The sequence below is a fragment of the Lottia gigantea genome (genome assembly GCF_000327385.1).
Source record: "Lottia gigantea unplaced genomic scaffold LOTGIsca_36, whole genome shotgun sequence".
NCBI lineage: Eukaryota > Metazoa > Mollusca > Gastropoda > Lottiidae > Lottia > Lottia gigantea.
The window spans coordinates 1,707,697-1,730,729 of NW_008709220.1; the positions used below are offsets into that span (position 1 = coordinate 1,707,697).

The 23,033-nt window shown below is 36.9% G+C and overlaps 2 protein-coding genes across 2 annotated transcripts; one reads left to right on the forward strand and one right to left on the reverse strand.

Annotated features, from left to right (window-relative positions):
- Positions 1-13,516: 13,516 nt before the first annotated feature.
- On the reverse strand, positions 13,517-13,897 carry LOTGIDRAFT_121279 (hypothetical protein; the record flags this gene model as incomplete). Its single annotated transcript, XM_009058893.1, has 1 exon — positions 13,517-13,897. A coding segment is annotated over one exon (381 nt), but the record flags the coding sequence as incomplete, so codon positions are not given.
- A 2,631-nt stretch (positions 13,898-16,528) lies between these two features.
- LOTGIDRAFT_162875 (hypothetical protein) lies at positions 16,529-18,832 on the forward strand (the record flags this gene model as incomplete). The annotated part of the gene is made up of 4 exons (XM_009058894.1): positions 16,529-16,649; positions 17,186-17,320; positions 17,606-17,724; positions 18,770-18,832. 4 exons carry the CDS (start codon positions 16,529-16,531, stop codon positions 18,830-18,832), a joined length of 438 nt encoding a protein of 145 aa, XP_009057142.1.
- Between the last annotated feature and the right edge of the window lie 4,201 nt (positions 18,833-23,033).

Below are 23,033 nucleotides of genomic sequence, written 5' to 3' on the forward strand. Positions count from 1 at the left end.
CTTTCAGACGCTCCATGACAGGCGCATCTACAATGTTGCCGCATTTTGAATTTCAGCCTCGACAGTTGTCCCCCTTTGAGTCAGTTTGCCCCTATTAGTATTATTAACACGTTGTCATTAACTTTCATCGTATACGAGGCATAACACTATGGTTTTTCTAATGTCTTCTATTTGCATTCTAACAACAGACAACATGTGTTATAAAGCATTAAAATGCTGTACCCTCAGAGGACGGGATGTCCCAAGTCAGTGTTTACTTATTTTTATCTTCAAATTACCGAGGTCAGTTGGGGTCCGGTGTCCTGATGAGTTTACAGGTTAATCAATGATAGAGTATGCTGGTAGATGTCCAATAATCCCTTCTTTCTCACATCCCTGTCGGCCCCTTAATTCACTTTTTCACTTCCCTAATCCCCTCCCTCACTATTCTATTCTTTCTCTACAGGTTATGGTTCTAGATCGTACGTGATTTCAGGTTGGTGTGATTTCCCCTTCCCTAGCAGTGTCTCGACTGAGCTTACAACTCATGCATGCATAGTACATGTAAAATGTTGATTGCCTTAGTATTGGTATGTCCTTAGAGAGATTCCAATGCATACAGCAAAGAGCACCGTTTGAAGTGTGGATTACCTGGGACTGATTTGAAATACACCCCCCACCCCCTCAATAATTACTGATCAAGATTCCGAAAATAGAGACTTTGGATCATATCTTGTGGGTTTTGGGGACACTTGTCATATTCGACCATTTAATACGTCTTTCGATTTGAACGAGTCCACTATACACGTTTAATGACGCCATTTATACGGTTCAGCTATTCTAATGTTTTATATCGGGAACCACAGATATCTAACGGACAATGTAAATAGACAAATGGCTCCGATACACAGCTCTTTATAGTTCAATGAAGATCGGGACAATTCGACGTTAAACTCGATAAAACTAATTTACTTTATTTTTAGAATATCTAAAAGTAAAATTCTTTTGTATAAGGAATGGGAAATGAAATGAAATGAATGGAGTTTTACGTCCTACTTTTCTGTACCATGTGGGCTAATGAAGACGGATATAAGGAATGGGCACAGCTCTATAACGACAATGTCGGTAAGAGGGTATATCATCAACACCGCGGTTCTCAATTTGGAAAGGCTCTGGGCATATCAAACCAACCGAGTAATAGGTGTTAATTCAACACGATAATATCTGATAGGTGACCATACACCTTTAATCCCGGCTTAATTACAGGTAAATACAGGTAAATATCTGTATGGCATACATCTGGGGACATGACCTTTCACCCCACGGTCTGTTCTGACTCCCAGGATCTCTACAATCTGTACTAGGCTTTGACTGTGGGTGGCCGTAATGACATGAGGTATCTTGTTAAGAAATGAAATGCACCATGTGGGCTAATGAAGACGGACAACACCATTTGCCAGGACAGCGGCATTAGCCTGCTCTTTTTCGACTTTCAACTGCCGAGGGATCTGTTGCACACGGGGTCTCGGTTTATTGTCCCACCCAAACGACTAGATGCTTTTTCCATGCCAGCCCCTCTTGCCTGGATCACTGACAGGGGGAAACCGGGTTGAAAAATCGAAGGTATTACCTCGACCTATTCCGGGATTGAATCCTGGAAATCCAGGTTAGAGGTATCTACCCCGTACCAATGACCGAATGAATGAACGAACGATCGAACTAACGAAGGAATGAATGAACATACGCACGTACGAAGAAATGAAGAAATGAATGAACGAATACCCAGTGACCAATATAACTGAACCATGACAGAACGATGTCGATCAGTAAAAAGATAAATTGAGATGAAAAATGGGCGATCAGATAATAAATAATTATCAATAAATATATAAAATGGTGGGTGTGAAACCACAATAAATTCTATTCATCAAAAATAACTCAGTAATTTTATCACGTACGCTTGAAAACTGAGGTTTTTTTTGAGAAATTTCTCCAAAATCAAGATTTCATTGCTGTCAAGTTTTCGTGTATCATAAAAAGTAAAGATCGATCAATGTGATTGATTTTAAAAAGAGTTATGTCCCATCCACTGTTTATTTAAGATCAGTAGTTTCTTTCAGATAGTAGGACGTAAAACTCCATTCAATTCAATTCTTTTAGCTATTAAAGAGCAATAAAAACACTTAAAGCTACTACAGTTTTAGTGGAAATTTAACTTTTCCTGTATTTATCGCCAGATAACGTACAGAAATCTAAAACATAACAAAAGGACATCGGCCCTACCTGTCAAAACAGAAAGTTCATTTTTCACTTTTTGCCAATACCTTGAAATTATCTTGTGTCATAACTATACAACAGAATCCCCTTATAATTCAATAAACTAGTTCTATTATTGTCTTATATAAAGATTCTATTCTTTAGTCATGACACCTGGTAAGTCCAGCTGATGAATATATACATTTATTGGCCAAGTTTGAGATTTTAAATTGTATGTCCATTCTAAGAGCTAGTATCCTTTTAATGATTTAAAGCAGTAGCTCTAGTGATCAGACTTTTCTTTTAAACTTTATGATAGCTTTAAAGATGATGGCAATCTTTTGTATATATTCTATTGCATTCATTGTCTTCATTACCGCTTTTCTTCTGTACATGGCTTCCTTCTTGTTATATATCCTCATGTTTACCCCCACTACTTCATTTCATCTGATGACAACACGTGTAAATTGTGTTGAAACGTTATGTGCTTTGTTATTATAGAAGTGAGTTATACCATAATATACCCCTTGTGTTTTTTGGTATATCTACTCTCCACTTCTAAATGTAATTCAAATCTTATCTATTCTATTGCAAGTTGACCTTATCTCAGCATTTCAAAAAATTAAGCCAATAATCCTACAGGTATATGTTTTCCTAAAAAAAAGTCACAAATCAGCAGTTTATCATAATACCTCCCACTTATTTCAAAAATACTTGACCTACTTTTATTCTTTAACAACTATCTAGTGGGCTAACAGATACAAAAAAAACTCTCTTTATTTATAGTGAAAAGGGATAAAGGGGGTGATTTTTATTATAACTTATTATAGCTGACAGAATTCAACCTTCATATCGTCTATTGATATTAACAATAAGGAGAAAACTGTCATTAAATCTTGACCTTTATCAGCCCTATTTGGCCTTGTCAGGGATACAGGCCGAAAGGGCTAAAAGTACATCGTAGGCGAAAGAGACTAAATTGTTTAAGGTGCAAAAAGGAGCATCGGAAGTCATGTTTCCGTAATTCCAGTCGACCCTGCTGTTAATGAACAATTTGGAACATATCAATATCAACGAGGTTAACTTAAGGACCAACTGGTAGATAGGATCCTTGTCAGCGATCAAAAGGGGTCAAATGACTTAAAAGTACCAGAGACTTTGGATAATCCAGGAAAGATCAATGCCAAGAGGTTTGACCAAGGACCAGCTGGTAGAAAGGATCTTCTTAAACCTAAGTTGTTATCCTTGTAAAATATGGTTGTTTCTTTTCTTTATTTTCTTAGATACACAGATCTTGGGTGTAAAACTTCATCCATTTTTATAAGAAGGTAAATATGATATAATGATATAATGCACACTTACAAGACTTATAAAAACTCTATTCTTCATTGTTAAAAGTATAATTACCACCCGTTTACCTTCAATTGATAACTTTTATCAAAATAAAAACAGGCTATAAAGTTGATGTTTTGATGACATTTTGAGATTTTCCCACGTCCCAGTTGACTAGATTAAAATACTTGCATAATTATTATTTTATATGATATATAGATATAGTACTGTAGGGGATATAGAACGATTTATATAATTTATATTATCATCAGTTATCAGGTGTATTATACACGAGTGTTGGAAATCATCACCTGTTCGACTTTCAGAAGAACTGGCCGTGGATACGAACCTACAGCAGCTAATCTCCTATCAGTATCGAAGGCCAATCCAACTCGCTACCGAATGAGCTTTTCTACTGCCACAAAAAGACAGTGTTCTAACCCAACCCAGTTCCAAAGTTGTTAACCCCTTCAAGCTAATATTTATAAAGCCAGGATAAAGAAGGGGAGAGGGGTTTGGTTTAGAGATTTACATATAGGTTTATACACATGCAAACATTGGCATTATCTAAACACTGGGTTCTTTAGAAACCCTAGAAATAAGGTTGGCCCAGCTTCGCATCCCCAACCAGCCACCCACCCCGTTATCATTATCTAGACACTGGGTTCTTTAGAAACCCTAGAAATTAGGTTGGCCCGGCTTCGCACCCCCAACCAGCCCCCCACCCCGTTATCATTATCTAGACACTGGGTTCTTTAGAAACCCTAGCAAGAAGGCTGGTACGGCTTCGCACCCCCAAGCAGCCCCCCACCCCGTTATCATTATCTAGACACTGGGTTCTTTAGAAACCCTAGCAAGGAGGCTGGTACGGCTTTGCACCCCCACCCCCAGTTATCATTATCATTGAGTTGTTAAAAGCCTGGTGCTGTTTGCCCATGTAATGGACTCTATAAAAGGAGTGTAGAGTTGACAAACTAAAAAGGAAAATAGACTCCCATCACCATTATCTATGTCTCTGAAAGGAATGCTGAGCTGACAAACCTAATACATACCAAATAAACAATATTAACAATATGGACTCTCAGAAAGGGATGTTGAGTTGACAAATATCCATACCACATTACCTTTATAAGCAAAATAAGTTTAAGTTTAATAGTTGACAAATATCTCTACCATATAAAAAATCAAAATAAGTCAAACGACTTCAAGTTTAAGTACCCTGACTTGGAGAATATCTACCCTACTTATTCTGGGGTTGCTTAGTTAAATATATGTGAACTTTTTTCTTCTATGTAACCTTTTTATTATCAGAAATCTTTAAAACAAACCTGGCGAAGGAGTTAAACTATTGATATAAAAATCAATTATACGCATCCTCGATTTGACTGCACGTTCGTGTCCTTTTTATGTGCCTTTTTGAGGGTCTTTATAAAGGGTTTTAAAGAATAGGAAATATCTCTGAATATTTTTATGACTCAAACTGTATTGTGTCGACAATGGGCAATAATCTGTGAGAATAGTCATCTCATTCTAAACATTAAACTTAATGTCCAGGGTTCAATCACGTCATTGCTCAAGATAATATTTTCAGATTTTTAACTGTTTTTTTTTCTGTCAGTAATGCAGGTTGGAAAGTCTGACATAGAAAAGTGATTTAGTTGTTCGGGTGGGACAATAATAAGATGCGATAAATGTCCCAAATTTGCCATGTTTAAGATCTTTCGACAGTTTGAAATCGTAAAGGAGTTTGCAAATGCCACTTTATGGCTAAATTTTCCTCATAGCATACTGTACGATGTTACCCGTCTTCATTGGCTCAATCAGTAACATAGTAAAAGGATGTAAAACTCCACTTTATTTGTATCGAAGAATGATATTCAGCTTCACCTGTCCCCACCAGGCCAATATCACAGGGCGTTATCATACAGAACAATATCACAGGGCGTTATAACGGTTAATTCACAGTTGCCATAAAAGATGCATTTTGGTGTAAAATTTAATGATCTTGTCTTTCAACACGGGCTGGACCAGATGGACAATATCTCTGGTTCTCTTTGAAACTTTTGACATGGGAAGAGAATGTTAACATGACAAAAAGAACATATTTTGGTAAAAACGTTTCCATGGTTTTTGATTCAATTTATAAAAAATACAACTCATAAATAAATAATAATGAAATGAAGTTTTTTTTGTGAATCGTTTTTCTTTTGAATTGCCATGTACAATTTTTCATTTGTGTACAAATATGATAAACATTCCTGTATTTTAATAATTTGTGTATATTTGTGTCATATATTCTGACAAATGTCAAATGAAATGGAGTTATCTGTTTTTCTATTTCGTTCATTATTATACTAGGGTAATGAATTGAAATGGAATTTTGCGTTCTACTCCCAAGTTTCTTTCAGATTCATTTTCAAAATTGTCTGTAAACAATCAAAACAAAAGACCAATAAAAAAAAAAAAACCTAAAAAAGAAAAGAAAAAAAGAAACAACAACAACAACAACATTTGAGCTATATGGACTTTATGAAATAAACGTAATAACATTTCGTTGTTTGGGACAGGGGGTGTGGGTGATTAATTATGCGGGTCAGTTACAAAATATTAATCATTGAATATTCAAATGCCTGGTGCTATGATACCCACCCCGACCCTTTTGATAATTCTGTGGCCCCTACACTTAATGGACACCCCACTGAATGGATGATGAGTTGACAAACCAATTGCAAAAGTGTGCTCGGTAAATCCAAAATATTCTGTATGCCCTGTGTTGTAGAAAACACAAGCAACTGCAGTAGGCCTACCAGAAAATCAGGGCAATATTAAGACGACCGAGATATATGAAATATAATCTTCCAACAAAAACTGACCTCGTGTCCCTCCAGATAGAACACAATACAATATCAATAAACATGGTCGTATCTATTACGTCACTTCCGGTCAATGATATCCGGTGATAGAGAGTATTCTGACCTAATCAAAAGGTCAAGATATGTTCGGTCAAATGAATAGTTGAATTTTGGTTGGTATGAACTAGGGTTGGATCCCAAATTGGCCACAATTTTACCAGTTTATGTCTTAATTTATAATTGAGGCTTCTTAGTTATGACACCTAGTCTTTGTAGCTTACATTAGCGCCTTTTACAGTATGAAGTGAAGTGGGGGGAGGGGGGGGGGGGCTCAACTATAGCGACTCAACAAGTCATTTAAGTCATCTAAATATTTCAGGGGGTGGGGGCTGGCAGCCCTCTAGTTGCGGGCCTGTTATTGTCCCATCCGAACGCCTATACTTGATAGACTTGTATCCTATGGGAACCCTAGACCTTCAGGGTAGAGACAGGCCCGTAGTCTGACCAGTATTCCTTGGGGGCAAACGTGCAATCGAGGGGGGCAATTTAGCAAAGCACCTTAACAGACGATTAAACGTCGGGAAACGGACTTTCATGGAGTATTTTAGATTCGAGATTATTTTTGTTAAAACACACAAGTTATAATACGTTACATTTTTATTGCCGTTTTAGTTTAAACGTAGTCGGGTATGTTTTATGGCAAAACGTTGAACAAATACGTCCAAGTTAATTTTCTGGGTACGCTTCCTGTTGAAGGCGAGAAGAACAAGATTGCGCTGGCGAAGCTGAGTCATAGATCGTCGTTGTGGTGAGTCAACGCGAGTAAGAGTTGAAAAGCTGCTTTCACACACAGCGGTACTAGAACCGAATGTGGCAACGCTTGCAGCCAGTGCATATAATTTAGGGAAAGCCAATTTCTGCTCGTATAGTTTTTGATGAACAAGATTGGAGTCCTGCTTTTCTGTCTTGGCAACGTTATCTTGGAGAAATTGTTTTGACACCTCAATTGTTATGCTTCTCGAGGCCCTTTCCAGTATCACCTACAGCATGCTTCCAATCTGTGTAGCCTTCAGTGATGAATTTTTATGCACCCGTAGATGTATTGTGAAACTGGAAATTTTATTCTCGGTTGCTTTGGAACGTCTTCTTTTCCAATGTCACCTGGTACTCCTGTCTTTTCAGAGCATCTTGGTACTGCATCCGTTGTGTTGCCCGCTGTGGTTTTGATACCAGTGTCAGTCGTAGTAGTGTCGGAACCATCAAGCAATTTGTCTTTTTTTATCAAATATTTATCCATTTTTCCTACTTTGGATTGTTTGATTAATATGAATACAATTTAGGATAATATATGTCTATCAGTTAGTATTTATAATCAACCAATCAAATCTTTTGAATTTTGAGACGGGACAGATTACAATCCAGTATCAGGCCAATAATTTTGTTACCAACGACGCTTTACTGCAGACTTTTTATGATTTTCAACGAACTCAATTGTATCAAATTATCTATTCTAATGTAATTAAATTCAAAAATGTTATGAAAAGCTATGATGTCTGGTTTCATCCCCAGCTAAGTATAAACAGAAAGATATTTAAAAACAGTTCTAGGCTTACAGATAGGAATACTTATAGTATTTTGTTGAACCATTTCGCATAACGCAGCCCTGAAAGCCATAACCTTATTTTTCGTTACGTAAAATCAAAATATCAAATACTAATCATATGATCGACAATGCAAGAGCAGCTGACTGGTGCACTTACTCCACCATAAAATGCCTGACCAGAATGACCACTGTTGGCTATTCACTCCGACTCAGTTTATACCTGCCGCTCCTATTGACTCAGGAAAAAGAAAAGGTGTATTTTAAAAAAGCGACAGGTATATTTTTCTAGGGGGGGCAAGATTTGATTTAGGAGCCCCCCCTTGGCTACGGGCCTGGGTAGAGAGTATGCGAGTCTCCGTGGCATTGATCATTACCTCTAAAACTAGGTGAATGCAAACGCAAAGATTTCATCCTTCAAACATCGATATTGATTAAACCATGGGTATATACAAATCCGATTGCCGAAACTTTATCCATGCTGTGCTGTCTCTAATTCCCTTTCACTCGTCAAAGATTAATTATGTTTCCTTAACCCCTTATTTCCACACATCAAAATGCCAGTGTCTGTAAATTTCACTGATTTTAATCGATTGTGAATTTTGATTGATAAACGAGACTGACGTTACAGATCTAGTCTTTTATTTCATCGGATTAACGTTTTGATAAATTCGACTTGAAAATCCGGGTTAACCCCTACGTTGACGAAATAGTCGGATTTGATGCATCTCAAATCTGAATCGGAGATGACGACGATGAATGCGTTCCGAAAGGGTTAATCAGTCAGGTCACTCCATCCTCATATCAAGTCTCTAATTGCTAACAAAATCGAATTAAACATATTTCAAAATTATAGTTGAATGACCTTTATCCGACCCAGGGGTCCAGATTAATGTGTGTACTTCTAAAAAGAGGTGTTGTCCCCCTCGGGCTGTTAGGAGATCCACTTAAGTGATCTAAACCCTGTAAGAATAGGGTTGGTGTAATAATTTAAATACCAAAAAACCACTCTACTCCTTGTACTGTCCACTTAGGTAAAAAGACAATTCATATCGCAGATGTAGAATAAGTAGCGACATGCTCCGTACTTCTTCTGTTTCTTGATACTTCTTCTGTTGATTTTTTTCTACCTCTGTAGTTCTTCTTCTCTTTTAAGATTCTCCTTCTGTAGTTCTTCTTCTGTAATTCTTATTCTGCAGTTCTTCTTCTGTAGTTCTTATTCTGCAGTTCTTCTTCTGTTGATTTTTTTTCTACCTCTGTAGTTCTTCTTCTCTTTTAAGATTCTCCTTCTGTAGAGTTCTTCTTCTGTAGAGTTCTTCGTCTGTAGTTCTTCTTCTGTAAAGTTCTTCTGTAGTTCTTCTTCGGTGTTTCTTCTTCTGTATTTTTTCTTCTGTAGTTCTTCCTCTTCTGTAGTTCTTCCTCTTCTGTAGTTCTTCATCTTCTGTAGTTCTTCCTCTTCTGTAGTTCTTCATCTTCTGTAGTTCTTCATCTTCTGTAGTTCTTCATATTATGTAGAGTTCTTCTGTCTTCTGTAGAGATCTTCTTCTGTAGTTGTAATTCTTCCTCTGTCATTCTTCCTCAGTCATTCTTCCTCTGAATTGGGGGTGGGATGGGTGTTAGACAAAGAAGTTGACCATACTGAAATTCTAGCTTTTTACACCAACCGTATAATAAATGTGATAAACACTGAAAAGGAGGTTTAAAGGATCAATGTGTAACAATGTATTAATTACAGGTTATAGATAATTAATTACCGGCGCAAAATAACTTCTCATAACTGCTCATCAATATTTTTGGCAACGACCAGGCGATAGTATAATATAGAAAAAACTATGTTGTCAAAAAAAATATATAAATAATTAAATGAAATGCATTAAGGAGAATCAGCACCAAACGGGCTATATAAAGAAACCCATAAAAAAATAGACAGCAGAACTGAATACTGAAAAGTTTTAACTGACCACTCTACGATGGACGATGGTCAATTATATTCTACTGACCAACAGAGATCACAGACAAGATACCGAGTTGTAATTTCAAAATCTAGTAATTATAATTCTTTTATCAGTACATCATATAAACAAAACTTTACAAATTATACCCCTCATATTTCTGACCCTCGGGACCTCTCGGAACCCCCGGGGGCTAACGACCTGCTCTCAATCATATCACTCTACCCTGACCTTACAAACTACAGGTCGTGTGACTCGATAACCGGATGTGATTAACCGGAAGTGATGTAAGTGCGCCCCCTAGTGTGAAGTTAATGATATTAACAGGGTTTCTATGGTGTATATTATTATGGCGGTAAAACATCAAACACTTCTTGTTTCATTTATAATTTTATGAAATGAACGTGGTTGATTGGTTTCATTTTTAGAATATTTCAATGAAGTTGCTCAGCTCTTCATTCGTCGTGTAGAAAAAGAGAGATTCAATCCTTTGGCTGAAAAATGTATTCTCTAAATAGATTTTGTCTGTTTTGGGCTGATGTGTTAAGAGCTGAAATTTAAACGGGCAAGAAAAGGGGCGAATTTTCTTCCTTTATATCAATCAGTAATGATTGTCTAAATATGTTCATTTACCTCAATTTTTCAATGTTTACCGACTTCCCTAACTCAACCTACAGGGTCAATAGTTATTTTATAATCCCCCTCCCCTCATCAACGTTATCAGCTAGCACAGTAATATTTTAAACTTTCTGTTTTAATTCTATTATATTTCACCGAGTTTTAATTTAATGACGGTAGATTGAAATAGTGTGGAATGCCCTATACATCCCCTGTCACACTCCAACCAAGTCTATAGAAAAGACATCATCATTTTGCTGGTTCTCTTTCATTGTGCTACAATTCCTCTTTCAACCTGCATCTGGGTTTGCTGAAATTACGTCTCTATCAGAGTGTCCATATGCAAATAGTTTAAAATCATTTTGTCGTATTCTATACACCAATAGGGTGTTGTTTATGTTGTGGACAAGCTTTGCCTTAAGCTAATTTTTCAACTAGTAAGATTCAAGCTTTTGAGTCCAATTTAATTTGAGCTCTTCTGAAGTACTATATAGTGGATTTAACCATCAAGACCAATCCTTCGCAAAACCTCCGCAAAATACCTTATGCAAGTCTGCCACTGCGTTTGTTAATTTGCATGGAAAAAGTTCACATAATCTAAAATTTTATTTGGTATATTCTACCTTCTGTATTAGGCGACAATTTGAGGTATTACACCCACCTTTACACTGACTAAAAGTAATTTTCGTCTTATAAATTAGATGTAAATGTGTGATAGAGTCTACCGGCTGCCAGGATGGTTCGGTACCGACTGATTCCATGTCGGCTTCTTCATTATTCATTACCCTAATAAAACACTGACTACAACCTCGCTAAATATTCTTTTGAAACTTATCAGCTTCTAGTTTAATAGACTCCTATCTTCTGTCTATTGATTTAATTGAAGCGACGTGGTGTATAATGAAACTCCGAGGTGGTTTCTTCAGATGTTGTTATTTATGTTTTTTCATATTTCAATGTAATTTGTGAAAGACGAAATACTATTGTCTTGATTTCTTGGATTTTTTAGAAACTCGCTGCATGAAATAAGTGTTTGCCATGACGTCATCGTGAATGTTACACCGTTTGTTTCAACGTCATGATGTCATCGTGAATGTTACACCGTTTGTTTCAACGTCATGATGTCATCGTGAATGTTACACCGTTTGTTTCAACGTCATGACGACATCGTGAGTGTTACACAGTTAGTTTGATTCAACGTTATGACGTCATCGTGATTTTACACCGTTGTAATTGCTTCATATCCTGTGCAGATATGTTTAATAAGAAGACGTCATCCAAGAAAAGGAGATACCGTGGAAAAGAAAGTAAGCAGGCATAACAACCTACATAGCAGAAAAAAAAAGGAAAAAAAGGAAAAAAAGGAAATCAAATTAATTTATGTCAATCTTTAAGGTGATTGAGGTGAAATAAGGTCTGCCTTATTCGAGCCTTTAAGTGATTTTACCATATCAATGTATCAATAGAAAAGGAATGTGTACAAGTGGTAAAATATGTGCAAATAGCCCGGAAGTGTCACGTGTTATTGTGTTTTTAGATACGTCAACGATCAATCTGAAGATAATGTTTATTTATTTATTCAATTTGTGCAGAGAATTTCGAAAGGGTTTGTTTCCTGATCCGATTAAGAGATGTATTTTGAATAAAAGTAAATAAAGTTTTAGAAGGTGGGAGTATTGAGTCTATTGTAATAAAGGATGTAGGGGGATACAGGTAAATAAGGGGCTAGGGTCTGGGAGTTGACGGGGTATTGTTACAAGGTGTAGACGGCGAGTAGGGAGATGAATAGAACAGTATGTAAATGCATCCAAACTTATTTGTTTATTAAGGGATATATCTGTCAGGGACTGAATTCTATTGTCATGTTTCAAGTACCTCTTTATACCAGTATATATGACAGGCTAATAAAGGGTCTGATTTAAACCCCTTTCTTCTCCCCCCTAAACTGTTATACCCCTGGTAACATTGTGATACAGTGTTGTCTATTCTAGTATACAACTCGACATCCTGTCAGTCTTTATTATAACTCAGTATATCTCAAGTACTCTTTACTCTCACCTCTCAGCGTTTTAAACATCATATTAGGAACAAAATAGTACAGATGGAATAATTCCCCGACCCCTAAGTATAATATTAGGGACAGAGGAGACCAAAACTACTACAGCTGATCACCATAGGTGAAAAACATGACAAACATGGCAATACCTTGACCCCTTCAAAAAGTATTGAAAACTGGAGGGACACTGCCCAGACACCTAAACATATTACTAATACTGCTACATTTGTTTCGGAATATTTTGACGTTATACTTCCAAGGGCGCCGGAACATTATTGTAGGGTTGTATATTTGAATATCAGTAAAACAAACGACATTCGATTTTAATTCTATTACCATGGCAACATATATTTTAATTCTTTAATCCGAGAAAAGGAAATCTTAAATTAATGGGAGGAAATCAGAAATTCAAGATTTTGTTAAGATTTGTCCGTTTTCTGGATTTAAATGATGTTTAATCTGTAAATCACGCGTGAATTAACGAGAATAAATGACAGTTGACATGGCAACAGAATTAAAAAGTGTCACATTTGTAAAAAATCGGCTCAATTTATGGCCCTCATTTGACTAAGTGGGGGCAGCATCCTGTGCATTGTGTAAACATAAAATATGCAGTCAATGTGAATTAACGTGTTGATTGTGACAAGAAAGGAAATACGAGGTTGGCATCTAAATGCAAATAGATTAAGTTATAGAGGTTGCAAAATAACACTGTACATGTACCTTGAGGAGGATTCGAACACCACATCGCTTATTGACTTCAAGTAATAATAATTAAAGTTAATTATGAAAATTTGCACCCACGATTAATTAATAGTATTTAAAAAAAAATCAGAAAATATGAACGAAGGTATTATTTCAATAATTAGTTTTAAATGGCGGGTAATTTTGTAGAATAATTGTGGTAATTTTGTAGAATAATTGTGGTAATTTTGTAGAACAATTGTGGTAATTTTGTAGAATAATTGTGGTAATTTTGTAGAATAATTGTGGTAATTTTGTAGAATAATTGTGGTAATTTTGTAGAATAATTGTGGTAATTTTGTAGAATAATTGTGGTAATTTTGTAGAATAATTGTGGTAATTTTGTAGAATAATTGTGGTAATTTTGCAGAATTATTGTGGTAATTTTGTAGAGTAATTGTGGTAATTTTGTAGAATAAATGTGGTAATTTTGTAGAATAATTGTGGTAATTTTGTAGAATAATTGTGGTAATTTTGTAGAGTAATTGTGGTAATTTTGTAGAATAATTGTGGTAAATTATTTCTTTCTGTTAAAAGTATTAATTATTTGATATACATGTATTATTATCCATTTTTTAATTCCATTACTGTATATACCTCAAGTTTGCAATGGAATTTTTAACGACACCTGTTTAGGATACACAATCAACGTCACGACACCACCCCTCTATCCGTACAATACCCAGATTTCGGACCTCGAAAAATCGGTAGAATCAGGACACTACCCCTCCCTAGATGCGTGCCCGTCCCCTCCCCTTATTAGTTTGAATTTTCTTGAAATTGTGTTGTTAAATGACTGATACTGTTTGACTCTCTCGGCAACGTTGTGAACCCTACTTGTTTCCTCCGACTAATGATTCCTAGACACGCCACTGCCCTTCTCCCCCTTCAAACCCCCGAGAAATATACAAATCAAGACGTCACCCCTCTCTCCTCCTTCCCTGCTTTACCCATACCTCCAATTCTACCTTCATACAATACCTAGCCCCCAGACCCCAGACCCCAGCCTCCAGCCCCCAGCCCCCATCCCCCAGTCCCCAGCCCCCAGAGAAAGATACACATGTAGGTAAAATAAGGTTAAATTGCAGATGACAATATCTCAATACAACAGACTATTTTTCCCATCACCTGAATCCCCTGTCCTCTTATCATCCCCTCATCTCCCGAGGGTCAATACAGGGATTTTAAGGGCAGGACAATATAAGTGACATGCTATTAATCTAGGGTCAGAGGTCAGAGATTAAAATGATAAGCAGGGCAGGGGATTTCTGAGGGGTGACTATTTCTAATAATAATAAAATAACTTTTTCGCTTTCGGTTTTAAATCTACCTGATACATATTGTTTATGTTCGATTACTGAGATCTCGACTTGTGGAAACAGAATCAATATTTGTATGCTGTCCACAATAATGTGTATGAAGAATATCATATATCCCCGGCTTCTTCACAGGGCACTAGACATGGTGGGAGCAGTGCCGGAGACAGGTTTGGGTCCGAGGGGGGGGGGGGGGAGGGGGGGGTAGAGTTTACCCGAATTTCTAACACAGTTATGAAAAATTGCCCCTTCTGAAACCCCCCCCCCCCCTCCCCACTTTTGGCTCCGCCTCTGGGTGGGGGTTCCTTGGAGGATATTCTGATCCAGGAAGGCGAAGGATACAGCAAACGCGATATCGGAAGTGAAAGTAGAATTTTCAATTGTTATGGCCCGAGGATGTGAGGGGGCGGTGGTGGGATGTCACTATATGCTCCCAGCCCCGAATACGCCACTAGAAGACTGTAATTGTACCAAGCTATCATTCAGCTTATTGGACCCCTTTCACTAAAAGATGAATCTATGGACTTGAGTTACCTCCCTTGTACTATTTATTTACCTATATCGTAGCCAGACTTGATTGTCTGTTGGGGCAAGTTTTTCAGGGGTAATCCATTTTTGCTACGGATCTGCTTTTGTACGTTACTCGATAAAAAGACCTGAAATCTAGACCATTTTGAATTGGTTACAATAATCAGACAGTTTTTACTTTCGAATTTGTAGATAGTGTTTTGACAACAGCAGAAACAGTTCTTCAAAGCCAAGAGATTTAGCCACGGAAACAGCTGGCAGAAAAAAAAAATAACTCTATCAATTTTTTTTCGAAAAACAATCAGTATGATTTCTCCATAACTATTTTAGAATTTAAAAACGTCACAGATGACAAGCAACAATCAACATTATATTTTTCTGAAACGAGAAGGTAAAGGCCATTTTTTAAAGACATGAAACAAAATACCCTAATTAAATTTACAAAACTATAATAATTTAAGCCATCTTTTAAAAAAAGAACATCAAAACATTTCGGTCAATTATTACTCGAGATAAAAAATGACACGACAATGGACAGGTCGATTACGAATTGTAAAAAATGAGTGAGTTTGGTCCACCATTGTGTTAGAAAGAGTTTTTAATCTATACCTCATTGTCATAAATACTTCAAAACCCGAGGAAGGAACAATTAAATTAATATTAAAATTAACCTAGACTTCAAATCTTTTATTTTCACTTCCACAATTATAACTTGAACAAACCTCATTTCTTTCCTTACAACGTTTCGATAATGATCTAGTTTAATTGGACATGGTGTCTGCATCTATTCACCGACTCCAGCATGACACCCCTAATTTTAGTGTCAAAACATTAATTTAGGTTTTTAAGGTCCAGATATAAAGCTGCTTCAAGTAAATCCTTTCGAAAGCAATGGCTGAGCTGTCTTTTAACTGCTTTCCAGGGATAAAACCGATTGCTTCTCTTTTCATGTATATTGGGGACACCAATAGCATCGATTTGTACCATTTTAAGTCCATGGTTCCATTTCTTATAATAGACACTCAAGAACAACAGACGTCTGACTGAAAATCTCCTTACAATCCCTTTAATATCTTATTATTCAGGGTTTGTAAAGTGACCAGTTCCATGAAAAATGTAAAAAATCAGTATTAAATTGAAGATGGAGATATACGCGGTAAGGGTAAGGACATGATAAAACGCAGCAACAGACAGCGAACACGTATAAATTAAAATTATGTCGATATGCGGCCTGAAATTAGAACACGAAATAACCTTCAAACTGTCTAGAAATACCACGGGGTTATTATTTAAATATGAGTAACAAAGTTGATATAGTTACTGCAAGTACCCGTGCTGATATACCAAATAACATTATGGCTTTGATTGCAGCTAAATGGATTATCATATGGATATTCTTCATAACTTTAGAATCAAGTAAGTACTTCCTCCTCTTGCAGTGTGCAATGGGGGACAATTTGTCAGGACATCAGCATGAGTGTATGAGTAAAAATGATTCTCTGACAAAACTAAATAGGTCACTAGCAGACATTTATTTTCGTGTTTGTACTCAATACATTTACATCAACTAATTACAATAGGTTGTATGTATTAGTCAGATTCCTTCGAATTCCTGCTTTTCGTAAATTCGTAAGTGAGGGAAATTTAAATGTGGACGGAAACGCTGGTAACCAATCACTAACTCTTATGTTATTAAATGATCTGATGGAAAATTGGAATGATGCAAATAGAAACCATTAATTGCTCTGATACAAATTAAAAGCTAAGTAACCTTTGAATAATGCCGAATAACTATATAAACATTTCGATGACGGGTATTTCGAGATTTAACTATTCTATATTTCAGTAGGGACGCGGGCTGAAATAGGTCAGTTGTCTGAAGATCGTACAGTGTGAAACAGTGTAGCAACATGTTTCAGGTTCCGTTCTAATTGTTCTATTTTATATTTCAGTATCTGGTTTGAAATGTTTTAGTTGTGATTCTTATTTCATTTCGGGCTGTATCGAGTTCGATTCCAGTCAGAGTTTCTTGATGTCATGTGACCCATCTCTTAAACCAGTTTCCTGTCAGAAAATAGAACGAAAATGTGAGTAAAACGATTTTGAGTGAATTTCGCGACAATCTGATGACAGTGGCGTATTTATGTGATAATTTTTGGGCCTTGAAACACCCGTGATAACTACTGCCCTTTAAAGTCTGCAAGGGACCGACGGGGTGCTCGGATGCCCCCCCCCCCCCGCCCCTCAATAAAATCATTGCTACGCCACTGGGTACAGTTCCTCAGACGTGATATAAGGATGTTATAAGCGAGATCCGGTGCAGAGAAGTAGGACGTAAAACTCCATTCATTTCATTTCATTTTCCTTCCCAGTGAATGGATCTAAAGAGTATCGGGTGAGAAGAGACTGTGTTTACCAGGAATATGAAGAACAGATAACTCCTATCAACATGGAATGTCAGGCGACCGGAAGTACCACTGGTGTACACAATGTATATGTCTGTTACACGGATGGCTGTAATTCTGGGTCGACTCTGAAACTATCATCCGTGTTGATGTTCATTATTGCTACCGCTGTTTTAAGTCTTATCTTGCCATTTTGAGCAGATTATTGCTATTTCGAATAGTTTTATATCAAACTTGTCGATCTTTATGTGTTCGTTTAGCAAATACACGTGACATACTAATTTTGCAGTTTTGTTTCATTACTTAGGTAACTGAAGTGTATAGATTCCAGTGTTTATATAGACTGAGATACTGTTTTTCATCCTAATCTTGGAGTTTTCCACATCAAACCTTTTCTGAAACAAAGTGATATATATAACAGCAATCACAAGGGAATATTATAGCATAACACACTTCTTTAATAACAAAGTATCGTACATAACGTTTCAACACGAAGAGGTGTGTTATGATTATATTCCATTCCATTCCATTTTATGTTATATGTCTTCTCCGCTTCTAAATGTCGTTCAAATCTTTTAGTGATATATTCATCACTGTATCCAGGTCTGAGGAGTAGCCCGACGTATCTGACCCTACACGTTCCTCAGACGTACGGATATACGGATGTTCGTATATCACTGGTAGGGTCAGGTTTGGTGGGCTACTGATGGGATGTATTAGTATGTTATTGGCTGTGCTTGGTCCCTCGCTAGAACGAAAAGAGTAGGAGTACAACAACAGAGATTTCCTTTTACATACTGCTAGGCGGACCCTTGCACTCATGTCAAATCGACCTTGACTATTCTATTAAAAATTAAGAATCATTATGTCTGTTGAATGGTTATTATTCCTGGTAAAACTGGGTCACAGTATTCTTTATAGAGATCTATAGATATTCCAGCTAGCCTGTCACTCCTTAAACCTCATTTTCAATTGAGATAATTTCATTCATAGAAAATAGCCAGTGATCGAATTCCACAACGACAACAGACGACATTCTTCATTCCCAGAAACGCGGGAAAATTTGACGTCAGTAACGCAGCGAATGAGCTTAAGGAATGCGATTGGTTGATAATGTCAATTGTATTGTAGATGAATAAAGTATATATATGTATACGAGCTGCCAAACAATATATTGTGATATTAGAATTGTAATAAGATATATTATAGGTGTTTTTTTGAATGGAGGGTCGTGTTTTATGACAGTGCAGGCCTCCCCAATAAAAATAGATCTTAAATGACTTTATGTTGTCCAGGGTCGACCAGAGCTGTTTTTAATGATTCATCACGCCTGATTTGATCGAGCAAATATAACATACAATAATTGGACAATGTTGGCTAGGTCTGATTCGTGTTATTGACAATTGATTGAAAAGATATATGCAGTATTTATGGTGTCGTATTGTTCTGTTCTTATTAAAGACGAATCAAGTGTTTTGTTTGTGCATTTTTAAAAAGTTACAAATATCTATCAACAAGTACGAATATTTTTATGAGTCGTCAAAACAGTATGATCTATCATTGCAATATTTATTTTGATTTGGGGAAATTTAAAGCTTCGTCGAAGGTCAAAAATCTTCCTACAGGTGCCCTCACATTATAGAGATCACCAGTTGCACATGGTTGCAAATAAGAATAGCGGCCATAAGTTTCAAACGCAATTCTCGTGCAACTGAGTAGTGTTCGGTAATTATGTGCACTTTCATTATGTACAACTGTAATCACTATAGTGTGAGTGCACCTGTAAATAGCAGAAGACCTTGACAGAAATATTTCGCATACAAAACTTTCGTGTCTTACTTCTAGCAATTTGTGACATTATAGCACTGACGGGGTACAATAGTACTTTTGTGAAGTGAAAATGAACAGTATTTGCAAACGCTCTTATGATATGCAATTGTGTTTTATGTTCGCCCTGCATTTATCTGAATTACAGGAGACGTACAGCACTATACAGTATGCAATTAGGGAACTTTTGCCAGGACAGCAACATTAGCCAGTAAAATTCGCAGATTGTAGCTGGGGTTTTAGCTAATGCTCCATCCTAACGATGACATTTTGCTCCGACCTGGTTAGTCACTGAAAGTGGAAATGGAAACCGAGTGGAAATCGGAAGGTATTATCTCGACGTAATGCGGACGCCCTGGCAATATAATGGTCTAGGCTCTAGACTACATATTCCCGAAAAGACCCGAGCGTTAGGATGTTCTACAAACAGTATTAGAAGTTAAGAACTTGGGACATCCTAATGCTAGGATCGTTTCGAGAATACGCGGCTAGGGCGTTGCACATCTTCATTAACCTAATAAGCTGCAGAAAAGTGGGACATGAAGCTCTATTTAATTCACTACAGTAGTTGAGCTCTACTAATTAATAAGAAGGCCTTATCGATATTGATTTTGATCCTCTCTGCATACACAATGACCTTGAATTGAAGGTCATCTGAGGTTAATTGCTGACCTTACAAAGGTCATTGTTAAGTTCATTATGATAAATCTATTATTATGTTATTATTCTTATATTACTTGACTTGTTCAGTGATATTTACACTTCGGTCTAACTAAAGCTAGATTCACATGGTTCTACATCGACCGTCAATTTAATCATTAAGCTAGGTTCACATGGTTTTATATCCAACGTTACTTTTATTCTAAAGCTAGATTCACATGGTTTTACATCGACCGTCAATTTAATCATTAAGCTAGGTTCACATGGTTTTATATCCAACGTCATTTTAATTCTAAAGCTAGGTTCACATGGTTTTACATCCAACGTTACTTTAATTCTAAAGCTAGGTTCACGACGCTCCACGTTCATGGGCGCTTTTACAGGAAAGTTTGGTTCCTCGGTTTCATTCATCGCTGATAATGGAACATGGGAAAATAATTGCCTGTAATTTCCTGGAAAGCTCTGTGGCCCCTACTTGACGCCCGCCTGATGATTTATGGAAACGCCACTGTCAACATCGAAGACCAGAGTTATCTTATACTTCGTTACCTCCCTGAATCAATCGCTCTGCATGCTTCTATGAGAGAGTATCTCTTTTAAAACCTTATACGACTGTTGTCAACGGCTACGTGTCCCTCATTTCAGGTTTCATGGCGTCACCCACTTTATTCGTTGAATCAACGGATATTATAGGCTTCTTCACAGCATCGTTAATTTCTAACACCATAATGATAATTTTCTTCGATCAGCTTACCAACACAGTCACAAATTATCAAATTTGAGGGACATAGATTTTCGGTGCTAATGCTTTGCTTTTAATGGCATGCAACCGCTACCCCCTCACTGGTTCAGGTCTCAGCTGTACTGAAACCACCTTCAGTCAAATTCATTATAACATATTTTGTATTCAGTCTGTAATATGGCTGGTTTCATCTCAATGTACATACCGACAGTAATTAGTTTCGTTTTGTGGTTGACTATATCATTATTTAACTGAGTGTAAAATTTTAGAATAGCCGGACTAAGTGAGGTGTAAAAACAACTGACTCGCTTTAATGAACCAGTCAGATAATAACACAGGTTAATTAGTACTGTTAATTAATCTTCTTGTTAAAAACACCTGCCTATCAGTAGTACAGACTGCAGGTTGCAGTTTTCTTCAGGCATTTTAAGAGATGGGTAACTATTTCGTTTCTTGGTGAATTTGCAACAGCTGGACATATCCTCGTCATTCTGACTAAAGAAGACTGTAAAACTCTATGTCTTATACCTAACTAAGGTAATTAAGGTAGATATTCTCTCATTGCACACTGCATGGCCGTGCCTAATATTAGTGGTGAAACGAAGGATGTAAAATTCCATTCATTATACCTAACTAAAGTAATTATATGTAGATATTCTCTCAGGTAGATGAAAGTGAACAGCAGGTAAATAAAATAGTTGACCAGGTCAAAAATGAGCCCCTGGGCTAATGCAGACTGTCGACGGTGAGAAATCGCTCCCCAGGCTTGGCCAGTCATTCAAGGTGAGAAGTGTAGACCTGTATATTGTTGATCTCGTGTAAATAAAACTAATTTAGGTAGACATCAGGGTAGTGAATATTATGAGGGTAATCGAGCTGTACATATTGTTTGTTAATGGAGATGTGGGCATTGTAAAAAAAAAGGTGGGGGGGGGGGGTGATTTTGAATCTTTTTCGGGGGTAATGAGGCACTTTGTCGTGTAGCATATAATGTTGGACGTTTATAATTTAAGTCGTTCTATTCAGTCAGGCTATATTCTCTGACATGAAATAGATTGCAGTGGCGCTGCCAGCCTTCCAAACTGAGGGTACAAATAGGGGGCAGACTGACTCAATGTAGGGACAACTGCTGAAGCTGAATTCCTATTTTGGCTACTCTGTGGTGGTGTCATAGTCACAAGCCTCTCATAGAACGTCTGATAGGGTTCTCTCAAGAAAATTTTAGTAAAAAAGGAATTGATTTTGTGCATTCTGACAGATATTTAGTGTAATATGTGATATATCGAACAAGGATCATGAAAGGGGTAGTAGAAAGAAAAAGGTTGAAAACCCTGGACTAGAATATACCTATGTTTACACATATATAAATAATATTGTCATTAATCGAGGTGTATAGGTAAAAAAAATATTGTTTACATCTCGCACAGGTAAACAAACAACAAGTTTCACACGTTTTTATACAATCTACATGGCCAGTTGACCCCGTTGTAACAAATACATCTACTTGAATACCTTAATCAAAGGACGTCTTGCCTTGTCATTGTTTATCTGTACACTCTTCGTTGACCATTCAAATTGTTTTTTACAATTTACATACTGTCGACTCGTCATTGAACCACAAGCAAAACTAATTCAAAAATTGTGGATGACAAATATGAGCAAGTTAAGTATAAGAAGAATGTCCAAAGAAAGTCTTAATCAACCGAACAGCAGAACGAAACCTGCTGGCGTACAATACAATCAAATCGCTGCACCTTATACAAGAATAGTGGCTATTGAGGTCGAGGTATAAGACGAAGTTCGTAATAGTTTGACATTGTGGAGATGCAGTTCCGCATATTGAGCCACTTTACAGTAATAGTTCTGCAAATGTAGGAAGCCACACTTCCTTATATTCAAATACTAGCCAGCCAGGCTAAACATAAAAACATCTTTAAAATCCCTTTAAGATACATACATTGTACCTGCCCACACCCTTAATGAAGTTTATGTACCCCCGTTGACGAAGCCCTGTTTCTAATACATTGATCTGCATTATGTTTCGTATTGGTTTGATTAACTGCGGTCTGTCTGTGAACCGGAAGTAGTGAAATTCTACCCCGCTGTATTAATTATGTAGTCCAGTGATCGTTCAAACCCTCCGCCATGTTTCAACCGACAAATTTA